Source organism: Hylobates moloch, unplaced genomic scaffold (assembly GCF_009828535.3).
Source record: "Hylobates moloch isolate HMO894 unplaced genomic scaffold, HMol_V3 SCAFFOLD_9, whole genome shotgun sequence".
NCBI lineage: Eukaryota > Metazoa > Chordata > Mammalia > Primates > Hylobatidae > Hylobates > Hylobates moloch.
This window is the reverse complement of record NW_026652284.1, coordinates 15838492-15856242: the sequence shown is the minus strand read 5'-3', so window position 1 is coordinate 15856242 and position 17751 is coordinate 15838492. Positions and strand designations below refer to the sequence as shown.

The 17751-nt window shown below is 52.2% G+C and overlaps 1 protein-coding gene across 1 annotated transcript in view; it reads right to left on the bottom strand.

Annotated features, from left to right (window-relative positions):
* Positions 1-5174: 5174 nt before the first annotated feature.
* PADI3 (peptidyl arginine deiminase 3) overlaps positions 5175-17751 on the bottom strand; it is a 38054-nt gene continuing 25477 nt past the window's right edge. Inside the window, exons 11-16 of the mRNA XM_032760981.2 lie at positions 17015-17166; positions 15131-15275; positions 14918-15020; positions 10741-10820; positions 7440-7565; positions 5175-5408 (exon numbers count right to left, since the gene is read on the bottom strand). Coding sequence (XP_032616872.1) covers positions 5175-5408; positions 7440-7565; positions 10741-10820; positions 14918-15020; positions 15131-15275; positions 17015-17166 — 840 coding nt within the window. The remainder of the gene's footprint in view (positions 5409-7439; positions 7566-10740; positions 10821-14917; positions 15021-15130; positions 15276-17014; positions 17167-17751) is intronic.

Genomic DNA, 17751 nt, shown 5'->3' with positions numbered 1-17751 from the left:
GGCTCTGCCTTTAATGAGGCAATTGGGGGGTGGCAGATGGGTCCCAACAAGGAGCACTCAGAGGACGCATGCATGGGGGTCTGGCGTGAACATAGAGCGTTCGGCAAGTTGGATATTTTGTGTTCATTTTTGTTTGCTTGCTTTGGCTTTGAAGCAAAGAATTTGCCTCATTAATTCAGAGCCAGGCTGTGGGATCAAGTAGGCTTTAGTTCAAATCCTGCCTCATGCCAACATCCCCATGGAGTGGGTCCTATCAGGATGCCCATGTGTAGATGAGGCCACAAAGACCTAGATTGAGTGAGACTCCCAAGGTCTCACAAGCCCTACAGTGGGGATCTGGATTTGGACCACCTTATCTGGGCTCAAAGCTTATCTTCTGTATCAGCAGATGACGATGTGGCCGGGTCTGACGTTCTGACGCATCTACATGACTGCCTGCACACAGTAAGTGTTAATAAACCCAATTTCTCTGGCTGACCGCATGATTAGAACTAGTTTGAGCTTCTACTGGAAAGTGGCAGGAGGGAGCTGTCCATTGTTAGAGTTGGGAGGGCCCTTAGAGAACACCCACTCTAGTCCTCGTTCTGCAGAAGGGGAGACTGAAGCACAGAAAGGGAGTGAGACCCGCCCACGGTCACACAGCAAATCAGAGGGAGGGCTGGCCTCTACCCCAAGTCTTAGGTCTCTTGAGGTTGTTTTCTTCTGTTCGTTCTTTTCTTTCTTATTTTCTTCAGCAGTTTGGGGTTTAAATTTGCTGTGAATGAGCCACAAAGAGGACGAGCCCCAAAGCAGTTTTGTTAATTCAACAAATACTTATTGAGTGCCTACTGATGGCCAGGCACTCTTTCAGGCACTGTGGATACGCTGTGAACAAAATGGACAAAAATCCTGCCTTCACAGAGCCTTTTTGTTGTTGTTGTTGGTGGTGGTAGGAGAGAGACAGCCAGTAAGCAATAAATGCAGTAAGTGAATTATATTGTATGTTACTGGGGTAGAAAAAGGAAAAAGGACAGATAAGGGCCACCGGGAACACAGGGCGAGGGGCTAATTGCAATTTCAAATGGGGGGGCCAGAGAAGACGACATTTGAGCCAAGTCTTGAGTGGCAATGTGGAAAACTGGAGGGAAAATGTTCCAGGTCAAGAGAATAGCCAGTGCAATCAGTACAAAGGCCCTGAGGCAGGGACATTCCTGGCGGGTTCAAGAAAGAGCAAAGAGGCCAGTGTGGCTGAAATGCAGTGAGGGAGGGGGAGAGCAGCCCAGGGCCGGGTGCGATCATATAGGGCCTTTCGGGCCTCTTTTTTTTTTTTTTTTTTGAGACGGAGTCTCGCTCTGTCACCCAGGCTGGAGTGCAGTGGCGCGATCTCGGCTCACTGCAAGCTCCGCCTCCCGGGTTTACGCCATTCTCCTGCCTCAGCCTCTCGGAGTAGCTGGGACTATAGGCGCCCGCCACTACGCCCGGCTAATTTTTTTTGTATTTTTAGTAGAGACGGGGTTTCATCGTGGTCTCGAACTCCTGATCTCGTGATCCACCCGCCTCGGCCTCCCAAAGTGCTGGGATTACAAGCATGAGCCACCGCGCCCGGCCTCGGGCCTCTTAAGAACTTTGGCTTCTGCTCCAGGTAATGTGGGGAGCCTGGAGTCATTTTGAGCAGAGGAGGACCACAAACCAACTTGCTTGAACAGAATCACTCTGGCTGTGATGTGAGAACAGACTGTAGGGGACCCTGGAGGAGGCCAGGAGACCTGTGAGGTGGCCACTGCATACAGGCCGGTGACAGACGGTGGGGCTCAGGCCAGGGTGGTGGCAGTGGAGGAGGGGAGGATGGGTCAGGTTCTGGACATTTTGTGATGCAATACAGCCAATAGAAGTTGCAGATGGACTGGATGCGGGGCGTTAAGAAAGAGAGAGGAATCGAGGAGGATGCCGCAGTTTGGAGCCTGAGGCCCTGGGGGGATGGGGCTGCCCGAAGCTGGACAGGGAAGGCTGAGGGAGGGGCGGGGGGTGGGCACGGTGGAGATCAGGAGTTGGGTCCTGGCTTTGCCAACTGTGATTTGGTGTGATGATGCCCTGTAGGACGTTTGAACACATGATTCTGGAGCTTAAGAGACAAGACCAGGCTGAAAAGGATAAAACAGTGAGATGTCAACATCTTCAGCTCCCCTACGGAATGAGTGTGGATGTGGATGGGGAAGATTGAAGGCCGAGGGATGAGCCCTGGGGTCCTCCACCAGAGACCCAGGGGAGTGATGAGCGAGAGGAGACGCAAAAGAGAATGCATGCTATTTGCAATTACACAGGGAGCAATGCAAAACTAGGTTTGTAACACACACACACACACACACACACACACACACACACACACTCTTACACTCAGGGAAAATGGCTGCACGTTGGAAGCAAAGCCTCTTTATAGAAACACACTTGGTCACTCACAGCGGAACAAGGGCCACGGGCTCTGTGATGGGCAGGGCTGAGGGCAGGAGCTGAGGAAAGTGGAATGAGAGGCCAACAGACTTGGCGCTGGCACGTGCCCCACCTGTGCCTGCAGCTCCGGCTGCATCCTGACATGGCTGCTCCCCTACTGTTGGACATGGAGGCTGTCTGCAAGTTTTCAGTGTCATAAACCACGCAGCGATGCATCACTTGTGTCCCTGTCTGTGGTTATTTGCAGGGATGTTGTAGATTCATCTTTGCCCCTCTTTAGTTTTTTGGCAGAGCGCTTCATTCTTTTCCTGAGATTTGCCACACCTTGTGTTTAAATGCCCATACCCCAACTAGCCTGAGAGCAAGGCCAGTGCCTAGACTTGTCACTCAACACTGGTGGCTTAACGCCATGGCTGTTTGTGTTCCCAGCACCCAGCCCAGTACTTGACCCAGACAGGATCCTGTGAAGATCCCTGAGAACCCGGCCTGGCTGTTTCTTTCGCCGATGGCAATAACCCTTTCAGAGCCCAAGGGGGACTTTTGGGGTTGGGGAGTGAACTCTCTTACACATGGTGAGCGGCTCAGGTTCCAGGCCAGACACCCCGGAGGAAGAGGCCTCTCTTCCTGCTGAAAGGCAGAATCACCAGCCCAGCTCACATAGAGGAAGCAAGGGTGTTCTGAGAGTTGCCGAATACCCTGTAGGCATTTGGGGCCCAGATGGCTAAGGCCACCTGAGCTCCTGTCCCAGAGACTGGCTGGCTAGCCTGCTCCAGTTGATTGTGATGACATCATTTTGGGGAAAGGAATTAGGGTCAGGGGACTCTCCCAGTGGCTCTGTGTCTGGGTATAGTGCAGTGTTGTTCTTACAGCAGATGGTCTAGCTCTTGCTTCAGCATTATTCATTCATAAGTACAGTTCATTCCCAACACTGAGCTGTTCATTCAACAAATATTCATCAAATGCCTCCTAAGTGCCTGGCCCTCGCTTAGAAGCTAACCTAGGCTTTGTTTAACATAAATGTAGAAGCACCCAGGGTGATAATAGAGACCACCATCTATTAACGCCTGCTATGTGTTTCTCTGTCACTAGGTCCTTGGGCTCTATTATTTCTAATTCTCACCATTAAGTGAGGCAACAGGTACAATCTCATTTCTACAGAAAAGTGAAGCACCAGGCTCAAGGTCACACGGCCTCTAGGGGGGTTTCAAATTTGGCTTCATTCAACATGCTATGCCCTGGTGTAGCCCTGACCTATGCCAGGCCCTAACATGCATCATCTCTAATCCTCACAGCAACCTTAACATCTCTCCCCATTTTCCAGATGAGGAAACCGAGTCTCAGAGGAGTTAGGTAACCACTCAAGGTTACGCAGGAGGAAGTGGTGACACTTGGCGTTTAATTTTGCATGGCCTAACTCCCAAGCCCCTGCATCCTCGTCCACTCTAGGGTTATGCAGCTGCCCCCAGGCCAGGGCACTTGGCTGATGAGTTCTGAAGACCCTTCCAGCACAAAGAACCCTGAGCAGCACATTAGGGGCAGAGACAGGAGATGGAGCCCAAATCTATCTGCACCAAAAGCCTGCAACCTTCCCCTCTGCCACCTTTGAGAAAAGGAAGGAGACCAGTCAGATGAAGGCAAATGTCTCTGCATTCCCTTTCTGGAACCGACTCCTACCCAACCCTTGACACCAAGTGCTTAAATTTCTTCTCCGGCACCCAGGATTTCTCCTGGGGACCAAGACCATGAGAATGTGAGTGACATGAAAAGCATGGACTTTGCTTTGCTCACTGTTATCTCCCTAGTGCTTAGGACAGGGCGTAGCACAGAGTAGATGCACAAGAAATACTGTATTTTACTCTCTCCTCCTGCAGAGAGAAGTCCCAGGGCCAATGAAGCATCCTTCTCCAGACACCTAATATTAACCATCACAAGGTGGATCACCATAGTCAACTATGTGTATTATGCGAGATACTTTTCACCCTTGTACCCAGTCTCCCCAGTACCCAACAATCCCCCAGATACTTTCATCTCCAAGAAATTCCAGGAGGATTCTGGACAAAGCTGGATTTCTGCATGTCAGATCATGGGGAGTTTACAAGGCTAAGGGACAACTCTCATTGCTTCCACATGAATCTAGAAGCTCCTACTATGTGACAGCTCACGCTGGGTGAGGGTCAACATCTGGGCAGGAGCTTGGCAGGGTGAAAGATGGTTCCACCCCGATCTAAGTGGATCCACAGCTCCCTTTTTATGGGGGAGGCTTTAGGAAGAATCTCTCCTGCCCGTCCTGTGTGGAGTGGTCTGGTTTTAGGGTTGTTCCCCTGCAGAGAGGAAGCAATTGGACCAAAGCAGAATCATGGATCCTTCCTCTGTTAGGATGCACAGGGCAAGATGGCTGATGAGATACGTGGATGTTTCTAGACCCCAGTGTGGATTTGTCCCCAAATGGATGATTTCAGAGTGAGGAGGGGACACCTCCATGGGTTGTGTTGAATCACAGGAGAGGCTATAAGAAATGAGGTCCTTCTTTTTGGGGGGCCAAGAAGATTCGAGTCTGAGAACCACATGGGTTGCAGGTGAGGCACGGACACTTCCAGGGAAAAGGCTTCTGAGAGGGACGGTCACCCTCAGTGTTCCATCTGGAGCCTTGGGGTCTCTTGGTGCTTATCGTTCAGGGGCCTGTCTCTGTCTCCACCACCTGGGCCAATGCCCGCCCCAGGGGGACAGGATGGTGGGTGGGAGCTGTCTCAGGGCACCATGTTCCACCACTTGAAGGAGAAGGGCTTTCTGCGCACATTGGTGCCACAGTGCACTTCCCCATGCAGCATGTGGTATGGAGTGAAGTCATCAATGAAGGTGCAGTGGAGCCCCAGCGGCTCCAGCAGGGACCGCACCTTCTCCTCCAGGCAGCAGCGTCCATTGATGATGGGCCCGAAGGGCTTGGGGATGCCCAGGTTCTTCCCCAGCACCAGCATGTTCACCTGCAGTCCGAAGGGAAGGCAGCACTTCATCACTGGGCTCCCACCCCACACCTCTACTCTACCTGCAGGACCTAGGTTTGTGTTTTAGGCAGCCTTGTCAATAGCTACTCACCCTTTCCTATGCAATGAGAGGGTAACTGGCTAAAGGGGCTGGGAAGAACCCGTTAGCCAGGTGTCTTTGGGAGCATCTACAGAACTCACTCTGGCAACGTTCTCTGGAAACTGCCCTAATGTGAATTTGGAATTGTGGATTGTGGCAGCTGCCATGTTTGTGCTACAGAATCCCAACCTTCTAGGCCATAACTGATTGAGCCAGGGAGGACAGCTGGTCCAAGATGGACCAATCAGAATCCCTCCCCCAGGAATTTGAAACTGACAATGGGAGAGTCTGGTCGGTCTCTGCCCGTGTCAGTGTCTCTGTGCATGGCCATACTCATCTTTGTCCCGAGGAACAGAGAAGCAAAGGAAGCCAAGCTGGAAGAAGAGGGAGAGGAAGTAGGAGGTGGAGAGGGTAAGAGAAAGAGAGAGAATGAATGATGTAGACACAGAAACAGAGAGGGTTCCAGGCTCTGCTGCAGCTATCCTGCCCTCAGGTTTCTGGTGTCCTTATATTAAGACTCTCTCTGGCTGAAGCTGGCTTGAGTAGGACTCTGTCTCTTGTGAACACAAGAACCTGAATCATTGCACAAACTTCTTGGGGCACATATATAATTACAAGATAGCCTCGAACAGGAAGGAAGGGGAGTGAAAAGAGGCTTTGCAAGTGGAGGGCAAAAAGTTGCCTGAAAAGAGGAAGGAAAAAGGGGGGGGGGGGCATGAAGCAATGGTGGTGTGGACAGGTTCCCCACAAGGCTCTGACAATGGACAAATTGAGTTCTTCTAGGGGATGAGGTGGGGAGGAGTGGGGAGGGGAGGTGGGTGACCTATAGCAGTGCTACTCAAACTGTGTTCCTCTAAAAGGCAGCATTAGCACCACCTGGGTGCTTGTTAGCGAGGCAGCAGTGCCTCGGGCCCTGCCTTAGACCTGCTGAATCAGGACCGCTGGGGTGGGGCCCCACCTGTCCAGGTGTTTCAAATGCAAGCTCAAGATTTAGAAGCAGGCCGGGCACGGTGGCTCCCACTTGTAATCCCAGCACTTTGGGAGGCCGAGGCGGGTGGATCACTGGAGGTCAGGAGTTCAAGACCAGCCTGGCCAATATGGCGAAACCCCGTCTCTACTAAAAATACAGAAATTAGCCGGGTGTGGTGGCGCACGCCTGTAATCCCAGCTACTCAGGAGGCTGAGGCAGGAGAATCGCTTGAACCCTGGAGGCGGAGGTTGCAGTGAGCGAGATTGCGCCACTGCACTCCAGCCTGGGTGACAGAGTAAGACTCCGTCTCAAAAAAAAAAAAAACATTTAGAAGCATCACAGGCAAAGCCCTCAGGGCTCAGTCAAACCCACTTCTTCCATGAAGACTTCCTGGATCTCCAGTTCTACCTCTTAGGCTGGAAGTGCTTTGTCTCACCTACAAACTGCCAAATCACCTTATCCTATAAAATAGATCATTGGGACATGTCCTCAGAGAGGGGAAGAGTTTCCCTCTCAACAGATTAGACTGGAAGTCCCTTGAGAGCAGGGGGCATTCTTAATCATCTCTGCATCTGCAACAAGACACCCTAAATACATGTGGGATGGATGAAGAGCCGCAAGCTGGGAGGAAGAGAGCAGAATGAACATCTGGGTTCCTAGCTGATGCCATGTGCTTTGCACATATGACCTCATGTAGTCATTCATTCACTCTACAAATGTCAAGTGGACCCCTTCCCTGGTGCCCCTTGGGCCAGGGCTTGGCCAGCAAGCATTCCAAAGGGACCATGGTGGTCAGCCAGCTAGAAGCCCTTCTGAGGAGCACCAGAGGACCCCTGATTCTCCCTGCCACCCCCACTGGCCACCACAATCCTAAATATGACTGTGACCAAGCATTTTTCCTCTCTCGAGCTTAGAGGTTTGCAGCCTGATTTGACAAAGGAGTCACGGGTGGTGGCCTCACCAAGTCAGGGAAGAAGGCCATCGCTTTTTTCCTCTCAGTCTTGAAGAGCTGTGGGATGTCAATGATGTCACACTCTGCCAGGCCCAGCTCTCGCTTCAGCACCTCACGGTTCCAGTCGATGCAGCTCTGGGGGCAGGGGAGGGCCAGAGTTGGGGACACCTTGCCAGTGTGTTTTGGGGGCACCCAAGGCATCATGTCTCGTTGAGGAGAGGCAGGATACCCAAGTGCCCATAGGTCAATTGTCCACACAGACCTTATCTTCATGCCCGTTTGTCAAAATATCCCTTTCCCATGTCCACCCCCTCACAGTCCTACCCCATAAGTAAGGTTACAAATGAATGTTTCAGAGTGCTCCGTCCTTGACCCTCTTCTTCAAATCCCTCATGCCCTAGAGGATCTCATTCTGTCTCATGGTTTTTGTTGTTGTTGTTGTTTGTTTGTTTTGAGATGGAGTCTTGCTCTGTCTCCCAGGCTGGAGTACAGTGGTGTGATCTCGGCTCACTGCAACCTCTGCCTCCAGGGTTCAAGCGATTCTCCTGCCTCAGACTCCCAAGTAGTTGGGATTACAGGTGCCCACCATAACACACTCAGCTAATTTTTGTATTTTTAGTAGAGACGGGGTTTCACCATGTTGGCCAGGTTGGTCTCCAACTCCTGACCTCAGGTGATCTGCCCGCCTCAGCCTCCTAAAGTGCTAGGATTACAGGCATGTGCCACAGCGCCCGGCCTGTCTCATGGTTTAAAACATCTCTACACAGTGACAATTCCCAAATGTGCATCTCCCAACCTCTTTGTTTGTTTGTTTTTTAAGACAGCGTCTCACTCTGTCACCCAGGCTGGAGTGCAGTGGCGCAATCTTGGCTCACTGCAACCTCTGCCTCCTGGGCTCAAGTGATTCTCCTGCCTCAGCCTCCTGAGTAGCTGGGATTACAGGCACTCAACACCATGCTCAGCTAATCCCAACCTCTTTATAAAGCCCATTTCTTTCCTAAGCTCAGACGCGTGAGTGTAGCTGCCCACTTAGCATCTTCACCTGGGTGTCTAACAGACTCATCAAACATGATGCGTCCAAAGAGAAACGCTTAATTTCTGCCCCACTACCCTGCTCTTCCCCCAGGATTCTTCAGCTTAGTACATGTCACCGCTGTTCACCCAGCTGTTAGGGCCACAAGGCTTGCTGTTATTCTTGATGTCTCCTGTCCCCTCCTCCATATCCAATCCATCATCTAGTCCTGTGGGTGCTACCTTTGCCATCTGTTCCCAGTCTGCCCCCTTCCCACCTGGTCTTCCCACCCCTTTCACCCACTCCAGCCTGGTGGACTGCGATGGCTTCCTATGGGGTCTCTGCCCTTGCCCCATGTGGCAGCCATGATAAGTCCTCTTGCACACCTCCATCTTGGGAGTGTAACCGACCAAGGGTGCTTGCTGCCCGGCTCTGAAGCCCTTCGTGGGTTTGAGGTCACGCCTCTCACCAGCTGCTCCTAGCCAATGGCTGAGGGTGACAGTGCACTCAGGCAGACCCATTTCTGAGAGACGAAGGACTCCTCTAGTGGCCGACTGTGGCTAGTAGGATCCCCCACGGCTTTGCTGAAGGTTCCCCAAGCTGTATGCAGTACAGGGTGCGTGCACCCCACCTTCCTTCTCTCTTTCACTCAGGCTCTCCCAGTCTTCTCTGGCTCCTGCTCTATTTCCTCACACAGGCATTTTCATTAATAAAACCCTGACATGTTTAACCCCATCTTGACATCCTTGGAGGATTTGACTCATGCAGTCCCTGTGTGGGAAATTCTGTTTGCCCTTTGGGAACGCTGTACACCCATCTCTGCTCTGTGCACAGGGAGGCTGATCCCTAGGAATCAAGGACTCCAATGCCCTCTGGCTCCTGATTGGGCTCAGCCAATGGGGGCAAAGGAGGAGAATACAGCTGAGGTATTTGTCCCTGCAGCTCTCTCCTGCCAGGTCACTGTAGGTTGGCTATCACATCTCCTGTCTCGCAGACTCTTATCCTGGTGGCCTCTCCAGGTTCCAGGAACAGTTCCCTTCCCTCATTCCTTCAGGTGTAGGGGTGGTAACACTTCCCGCTCATCCTAGCCTGGGATACTGCACAGTCCCTTGCTAGTTTCCTTGAGCCTGCCTGTACCTTTGTAAATATCCCCTTTATCAACCTCTTCTGCAGTTATCCAGCTCCAGGTGCTGTGTGTTTCCTGCTGGAATCTACTGTTACCCCTTTACCTCCACAGAGTATTAATATGTTTTCAACACAGCAACAGAGAGATTTTTTTTTTTCCGAGATGGAGTCTTGCTCTGTCACGCAGGCTGGAGTGCAGTGGTGCAATCTTGGCTCACGGCAGCCTCTGCCTCCCAGGTTCAAGCAATTCTCCTGCCTTAACCTCCCAAGTAGCTATGATTACAGGCGCATGCCACCACACCCGGCTAATTTTTGTAGTTTTAGTAAAGAAGGTGTTTCGGCCAGGCGCAGTGGCTCACGCTTGTAATCCCAGCACTTTGGGAGGCCGAGGCGGGCGGATCACGAGGTCAGCAGATCGAGACCATGGTGAAACCCCGTCTCTACTAAAAATACAAAAAAATTAGCCAGGCGTGGTGGCGGGCGCCTGTAGTCCCAGCTGCTCAGAGAGGCTGAGGCGGGAGAATGGCATGAACCTGGGAGGCGGAGCTTGCAGTGAGCCAAGATTGCGCCACTGCACTCCAGCCTGGGTGACAGAGCGAGGCTCTGTCTCAAAAAAAAAAAAAAAAAAAGAAGGTGTTTCGCCATGTTGGCCTGGCTGGTCTCAAACTCCTGACCTTGTGATCCGCCTGCCTCAGCCTCCCAAAGTGCTGAGATTACAGGCATGAGCCACCACACCCGGCCGAGGGGTCTTTTAAAGCATAAGTCGGACTGGTCTCTCCTCTGCTCAAATCCCCTAATGGCCTCGAATCTCACTCAGAGTCACAGCCAAAGTTCTAGTGATGCACTATGAGGCTTCACATGATGTGACCTGGCCTCTTCTTGCTCCACATCAGCCTCCTGGCTTGTCCTAAAATACTCCAGGCCTGTTCGTTCCACCTCAGGGCCATCGCCTGTGCTGTTTGCTCTGCCTGGAATGCCTGTCTTCCTCTCATGCACATGCCTCACTCCCCTCACTTCTCCTGGGTCAAAGGAGGGTGTTGGAGCTCCTCTGTCTGGGCCTGTTCTAACCTGAGCTTTCATGAACGGTGAGCCTCAGATGTCTGTATCCCATCCTTGCCTTCAGCCCCGCCTACTCCCAAATCACAGCCCACAGGTACACCACAGCCCTTGTACCTGCACAAACTTATTGTAGTTGATGAGGTCTTTATTGGAGAGCACCTGGTTGATGGAGATTGTCTTGACCCGCTCATCATCTGTGAAGGAGGGAGATGAAAGAGAAGGTCAGGGACAGCACCAACATGAGGACCACCTGCTTAGGGAAGCAGACAGGCAGGAGCCAAATTCACAGCTACTGGTCTTGCCGAGTCGGCAGCCTCTGACTTTCCTGGGCCTTGGGTGGGCACCACCTGTCTGAGCTTGCCTTGGCCACTGTGTACATCTTGGGGTGTAAGGAGTGGGAGGGTCTGGTTGCCATAGTGGAATGAACTTAGACCTTTATTTGAGTTCACCGGAAGTGGTAATGCCTTTCACTGGAAATTTACAACCGCCCGAGGGCACTGGATGAGGAATCCTCTTGCTTTGGCTTAGCGGGGAGCTGGGTCAGTTGCTGCCCACCCACCCACCATCAGAGTCAGGTTTTATAGGTTCACTGAGCAGCGAACCAGCCAGTCCTGGGATTTGGACACCATCAGGCCCCAACCCTGCCCTCCAGGAGGTGACTGCCTGAAATGGGGACCTCCCAGGGGTCCAGATTTTCTCAGCCTGATGGGGTGCCCATGCAGATGAGACTGGACAGGGAAGGGGAGGCTAGAGTCAATGGCACACAATCCTCATGGCTGCCACTTAGTAAGCACTTACCATAAGCAGGCCCCGAGGGGAGTGCCCAGGTTCTGCATCTCACTTAACCCTCATGGTGACCCCCACAAGGTATGCATTATGATCCCCACTTTACAGATGAGAAAACTGAGGCTCAGAGAGGTCAGAAGGCTTGCCCAAGGTCACACAGGTAGGATATGTGGGGGCTTGTGATTCAAACCCAAGCCCAGGGCTCGTACAGGGCCTCAAGCCTTGACTAAGGGAAAGGAGAGGGCTCCCCTGACCCATCTGCAGGTCCAACACCCGTTTCACCCCAGTTTAAGGCAGGAAGCTGGAGTCCAGTCCCAGCTCCACTGCAATCTTGCTGAGGCCCCTGGGCCAGTGACGTCCCCTCTCTGAGCCTCACATTCTTGGGTCTAAAGGTGGGTGAGAGTCATCCCACAGGCTCTCATGAGATCAAATGAGATAACACATGTGATGCACACAGCGTGAGGCCTGGCGCACTGAGGTGCCTCATAAGTGCTCTGGCCTCTGTGTCTGTGTAATTAATCACCACAGTCACTGCCTGAGTGTCAGCCCTCGAGGGTGGGGTGGCTGCTTGTGTCCTGCCGTCTGTGAATTCTCCCAGGCTCCCTCCCAGCTGGGCAGATTGGAATAACTCTGCTCAACCCATTCCTGGGGCTTGCTCACCGTAAACATGGTTCTCCCAGGAAAGATGAAGGTGGCATTTCTCCCTGCCTCGTATATAATTTGGATTTAAGGATTTCTAGGCCGGGCGCGGTGGCTCACGCTTGTAATCCCAGCACTTTGGGAGGCCGAGGCGGGCGGATCACGAGGTCAGGAGATCGAGACTACAGTGAAACCCCGTCTCTACTAAAAATACAAAAAATTAGCCGGGCGTGGTGGCGGGCGCCTGTAGTCCCAGCTACTCGGAGAGGCTGAGGCAGGAGAATGGCGTGAACCTGGGAGGCGGAGCTTGCAGTGAGCCGAGATTGTGCCACTGCACTCCAGCCTGGGCGACACAGCGAGACTCCGTCTCAAAAAAAAAAAAAAAAAAAGGATTTCTAAGACTTACTCTAGGTTCACCGGGGTCTAGTCAGGGTCCCTTTGGGAGCAACAGGGTCAAGAAAGACTATTTCTCTTCCATTTTATTGCTAGGGCTCCAGGGCTGTGTTGGAAGAAGTTAACGCTAGCAAACAGAGAGCAAGGGGACTTTGCAAGCTATTATACTTGGGGGCATCTAAGTTCTACGGGAGGTTTTTTCTCTCTGAGCTGTGTTTGGTCTAGGATGCTATCTGCCTTCCCTGAGGCCATGGGACCAAGAAAATCTATGATCCTGCGTGCCAAAGGGTCTTTGCCCCGTGACCTCTGGGGTCACTCAGAAAGGGAGGATCCTCTGGGATTCGTGCAGTCTTGGTGGGGCTGGAAAGGGAGTGAATTTGAGAACGCTTCCAGCAAGCTTGCCAGATGACTCCAGTCCAGCCAGCTCTCTCTCTCAAAATTCCTCCAGTGCAAAAAAAAAAAAAACAAAAAACAAAAAACAAAACAAAACAAAACAAAAAAAAAGTGGGCCCTGGCCAGACACAGTGGTTCACACCTGTAATCCCGCACTTTGGGAGGCCAAGACAGATCACTTGAGCTCAGCAGTTCAAGACCAGCCTGGGCAACATGGTGAGACTCCATCTCTACAAAAAATACAAAAAATTAGCCAGGCGTGGTGGTGCATGCCTGTGGTCCCAGCTACTTGCGAGGCTGCGGTGGGAGACTCGCTGAAGTCTGGGAGGTTGAGGCTGCAGTGAGCTGAGATTATGTCACTATACTCCAGCCTGGCTGATAGACCCTGTCTCAAAAAAGAAAAAAAGAAAATGCCAGCTCCTTGTTTAAAGAGCAGAGAAAAAAGTACCATTAAAGGTGCTACAGTATAAAGTTGTTTCTTTCCCCCCGAGTCTCTCTCCTGACTTGTCAGGGTGGTTTTTATTTGCTATTTCACATTGCAGTTTGCCAGGGACATGCATGGGGCTTGACAGACCCTTGCTAGTGTCAGGGCCCAGCCTGCGGGCCTCACAGCGGAGGCCTAGCTCCCAGAGGACTGTGCCTGGGCATGCCTCTGCTATGAGACCCACATGCTGTGCCCTGGAATGGGGCCGGCAGGTCCAGTCTGGCATCTCTCCTTCCCACAGGCCTGCCACCCCAAGCCAAGGCAAATGGGCGACCTCTAGAGTATTGTGGCCTCTGGGTATGTGCTGGGTACCTGAGCAAGGCTGGGCGAGACACTTACCCCTCCCAAGTTGCCCACCAAATGCCCTTGCAGGCCAGGGATGACTGATGCCATGAAGATGCTGAGTGGCACATGTGCCCAACCCCAACCCTCCCCATGCCCAGGCTCCTGCTGGGGGCAGAATGCTGCAGCATCTCAGGACAGTGACAGAGATGGGGAGGCCTCACACTGGGGCTCCAGGGGGCACAGGACTAGGCAGCAGAGAATCTGTGCCAGGGAGGCAGGGAGGCTGGGAGACAGGACTGTGCCTGAGCAGAGGCTCCAAGCCCCATAGATGCTCCATTGATCCATCAGACCTCACAAAACAGAATTAAGATTTCAGGGTAGCCAGGTACAGTGGCTCACGCCTGTAATCCCAGCACTTTGAGAGGCCGAGGCGGGCTGATCACCTGAGGTCAGGAGTTCGAAACCAGCCTGACCAACATGGAGAAACCCCCGTCTCTACTAAAAACACAAAATTAGCCAGGCGTGGTGGCGCATGCCTGTAATCCCAGCTACTCAGGAGGCTGAGGAAGGGGAATCGCTTCAACTCAGGAGGCAGAGGTTGTGGGGAGCGGAGATCACGCCATTGCACTCCAGCCTGGGCAACAAGAGCGAAACTCTGTCTCAAAAAGAAAAAAAAAAAAAAGGGAGATTTCAGGATAGTGACTGCAGAACATTAAAGCTCCACGGTGTGACTACACTGGTCACCTGCCTGGGAAGCCACTATGTCCCCACTCAGTCCATGTCCACCTTCTATCACCCTGCTCCCCGCCTCAGCTCGGCCCCAGCCGTGGGCAGTGATATCTGGTGAAGCAAGGTGTGCAGGGGCAGGAGTGAGAAGCCCTGAATTTGGGGACACACCCCTGCTTTAAAACTTGCCCTCCTGGCCGGGCACGGTGGCTCACGCCTGTAATCCCAGCACTTTGGGAGGCCGAGGCGGGCGGATCACGAGGTCAGGAGATAGAGACCATCCTGGCTAACACGGTGAAACCCCGTCTCTACTAAAAATACAAAAAATTAGCCGGGCGAGGTGGCGGGCACCTGTAGTCCCAGCTACGCGGGAGGCTGAGGCAGGAGAATGGCGTGAACTCGGGAGGCAGAGCTTGCAGTGAGTGGAGATCGTGCCACTGCACTCCAGCCTGGGTGAAAGAGCGAGACTTGGTCTCAAAAAAAAAAAAAAAAAAAAACTTGCCCTCCCCCTCTCAAGCCATAATGTGTCTTAATTTGGGTGAGGGGCAGGCAAGCCGCAAGGAGGGACATGGCACTGTTACCCACCAACAACCCCCTGGAACAGGAGGGCCCTCCCGTGGCCACACTTCTGCTTTTCCTGGAAGAGCTTGAAGCAGGCCCCAGGGCTGGCCAGGAGCATCCGGAAGCCCTGTGTGCAGAGAACAGATTCGGCTGAGCCTCCTGCCTTGGCATGGCGCCCTGGAACTCAGTTCTTGCCCCAGATGCCAGGGAAAGACATGTCATGCACAAAGTTCTTACCTTCCCATCGGGGGCAGGGACGAAGCTCAGAAACTCATCCACATGGCCCACGGCCAACCAGTCCACAAATAGCTCCACGGGGGGCTGCACCTTCTGGGCATGGAGGAAGTCCCGCACCACCTGGGTGACCCTGCGGCCACTTGACCTGGGACCCACGAGGTTAAAAAAAAAGTCGCTTAACTAAAAAGACTCCATGCAGAAATAAAATGACAAAGAGTTTAGCATTCCTGCAATATCTGATTTTTAAAAAACAAAAAAACATGCATTACTTTTATAAACAAGAAAGGTAATAAATATGTATATTTCATTTTAATATTTATTTATTTATTTTTGAGATGGAATCTCACTCTGTCACTCAGGCTGGAGTGCAGTGGTGTGATCTTGCCTCATTGCAACTTCCGCCTCCCAGGTTCAAGGGATTCTCCTGCCTCAGCCTCCCAAGCAACTGGGATTACAGGCGTGCACCACCAGGCCAGGCTAATTTTTCTGTATCTTTACTAGAGATGGGGTTTCGCCATGTTGGCCAGGTGGGTCTCGAACTCCTGACCTCAAGTGATCTGCCCGCCTCAGCCTCACAAAGTGCTGGGATTACAGGGATGAGCGACCGCACCCAGCCAGATATGTATATTTTAAAATTCCACTCAGGGTGAGTTCTGCATGAGGCAGACTCAGGACAAGTCAGTCACAACAAGGCAATGACCTACCAGGTCCCACCACCCAGGAAAATCTTCAGAACCACCCTCACACCAGGTTCTTATTCTCCAAGAGACAGATTTCAACCCCATGTTCAATTTTTAGGAAAATGTGTCTAAGGGCATGGTCCAGGTTCCTCTTTCAATGGGATTATGTATTTGAGGGCAGTAGTCCCTTCCAAAGCTTGACTCTGGATTCATTCATCATTTGATCCCAAGTCTGTTCTAACAGCTTTATTGCATTTGGTTAGCTCAATGTCTTGGTCTAGTCCACAGCAAGTAACCAGTATGACAGGATTCCTTTTCCATCAGCACCCCTGTGTCACTACTGAACAATACATCATTTGTTACTCTCTCGGTATGTTATTGTCATTTCACTTAGCATGTCTTGTACCTCACTTCTCTTGCTCTCAGGAAAAGATCTTATATTAGTCATTTACATGGTAGTATGAACAAGCTTTGATCTAAATGCATTTTCTCCCAGGACTGTTGGGAATGGAAACTTTTTCTTTGTTTTTTTTTTTTTTTTTTCAAGACGGAGTCTCGCTCTGTCGCCCAGGCTGGAGTGCAGTGGCGTGATCTCAGCTCACTGCAAGCTCCACTTTCTGGGTTCACTCCATTCTCCTGCCTCAGCCTCCCGAGTAGCTGGGACTACAGGCGCCTGCCACCATGCCTGGCTAATTTTTTTTTTTTTTTTTTTTTTTTTTCAGTAGAGACAGGGTTTCACCGTGTTAGCCAGGATGGTCTCGATCTCCTGACCTCATGATCCTCCCGCCTCGGCCTCCCAAAGTGCTGGGATTACAGGCGTGAGCCACCATGCCCGATCTTCTTCTGTTACTATCAATTGACTGTTACTAGCATCATCTATTTATTTTCAGAATCAGAAAACCTGAGTCTAGTTATAACTTTCCTTTCTATGTGACTCACTTACCCTCTCTGGGCCCACTTGTAAAATGAAAGTGTTGGACTGAATGATCTTTTAGGTCTCTGCTCTCTCTGGTTTCGGAGTCCCCGAGGTAAGTGTGGACTGTGTCTGGTGAACACCCACGAACCCCACCACATCCGGGAGTATAATTTCATCACTCCTTGCTTCTGGCTCTCTTCAAGGAGTGGAATGGCCTGTGCTCCACCATCATCACCACCCCCAACCCTCAGCCTCCACCCCAGGAACTCCATTCCCTGTCTCTCTCACCCAGGCAGGTTGCCCCCAATGAGGATCCTCCCCAGGGGGTACTCTTTCCCATTGGCCACCACTGGGGGGCTGACCTCCAGGTTCCCAAAGGAGTCCAGGCCACTCACAGACCTGTTGCGTGGTTCCCGAGTCACGTAACCAAAATCTGGACCCTGGAGAGGGAAACCAAGTCAGGCGGGGGTGGAGGGTACCAGGAAGAGCCTGAACCAACTTGCTGGGCTTTGAGCTCCTTCAAGACAGGGTAGGAAAGGCCATCCATTCTTCAGATGGAAATACAGAGTCATTGGCGGTGGGTAGGGGATCTGACCCAGTCAATATTTCATGCACGCATAGCAGGCAAAGTTGGGAAGTGCTCGGACTCTGGCCCTGCTGCCTTATCACGGCAAGACAGCAAGGGGCCCTCTGGTTGCTCCTGCACTCCCCGTCATGAATCCTGAGGCCATTGCCACCCCACCCCTTTACCTACACAGCCTTCCTGCCAAGTTCAGCCCAAGGGCAAGTAACAGCTCAAGTGGCCAGTTGTGGGAACCAAGAGGCTGCTGATGGCCCTCTGGGCCTCTGTCTTTGAACTCTAGAGAAGGGGAGACCTCCCCAGGGCCGTCTCTCAGAAGCAACTTCGACAACATCAAGGGTCAGGAGAGAGAGCTCCTAGCATCTGTGTGGTCAGTGAGGGGGTTGGAGGGGTCTCCTGTTCTTTATGACACCAAGCAAGTCCCTCTTATTTTCTCAGGAGGTCC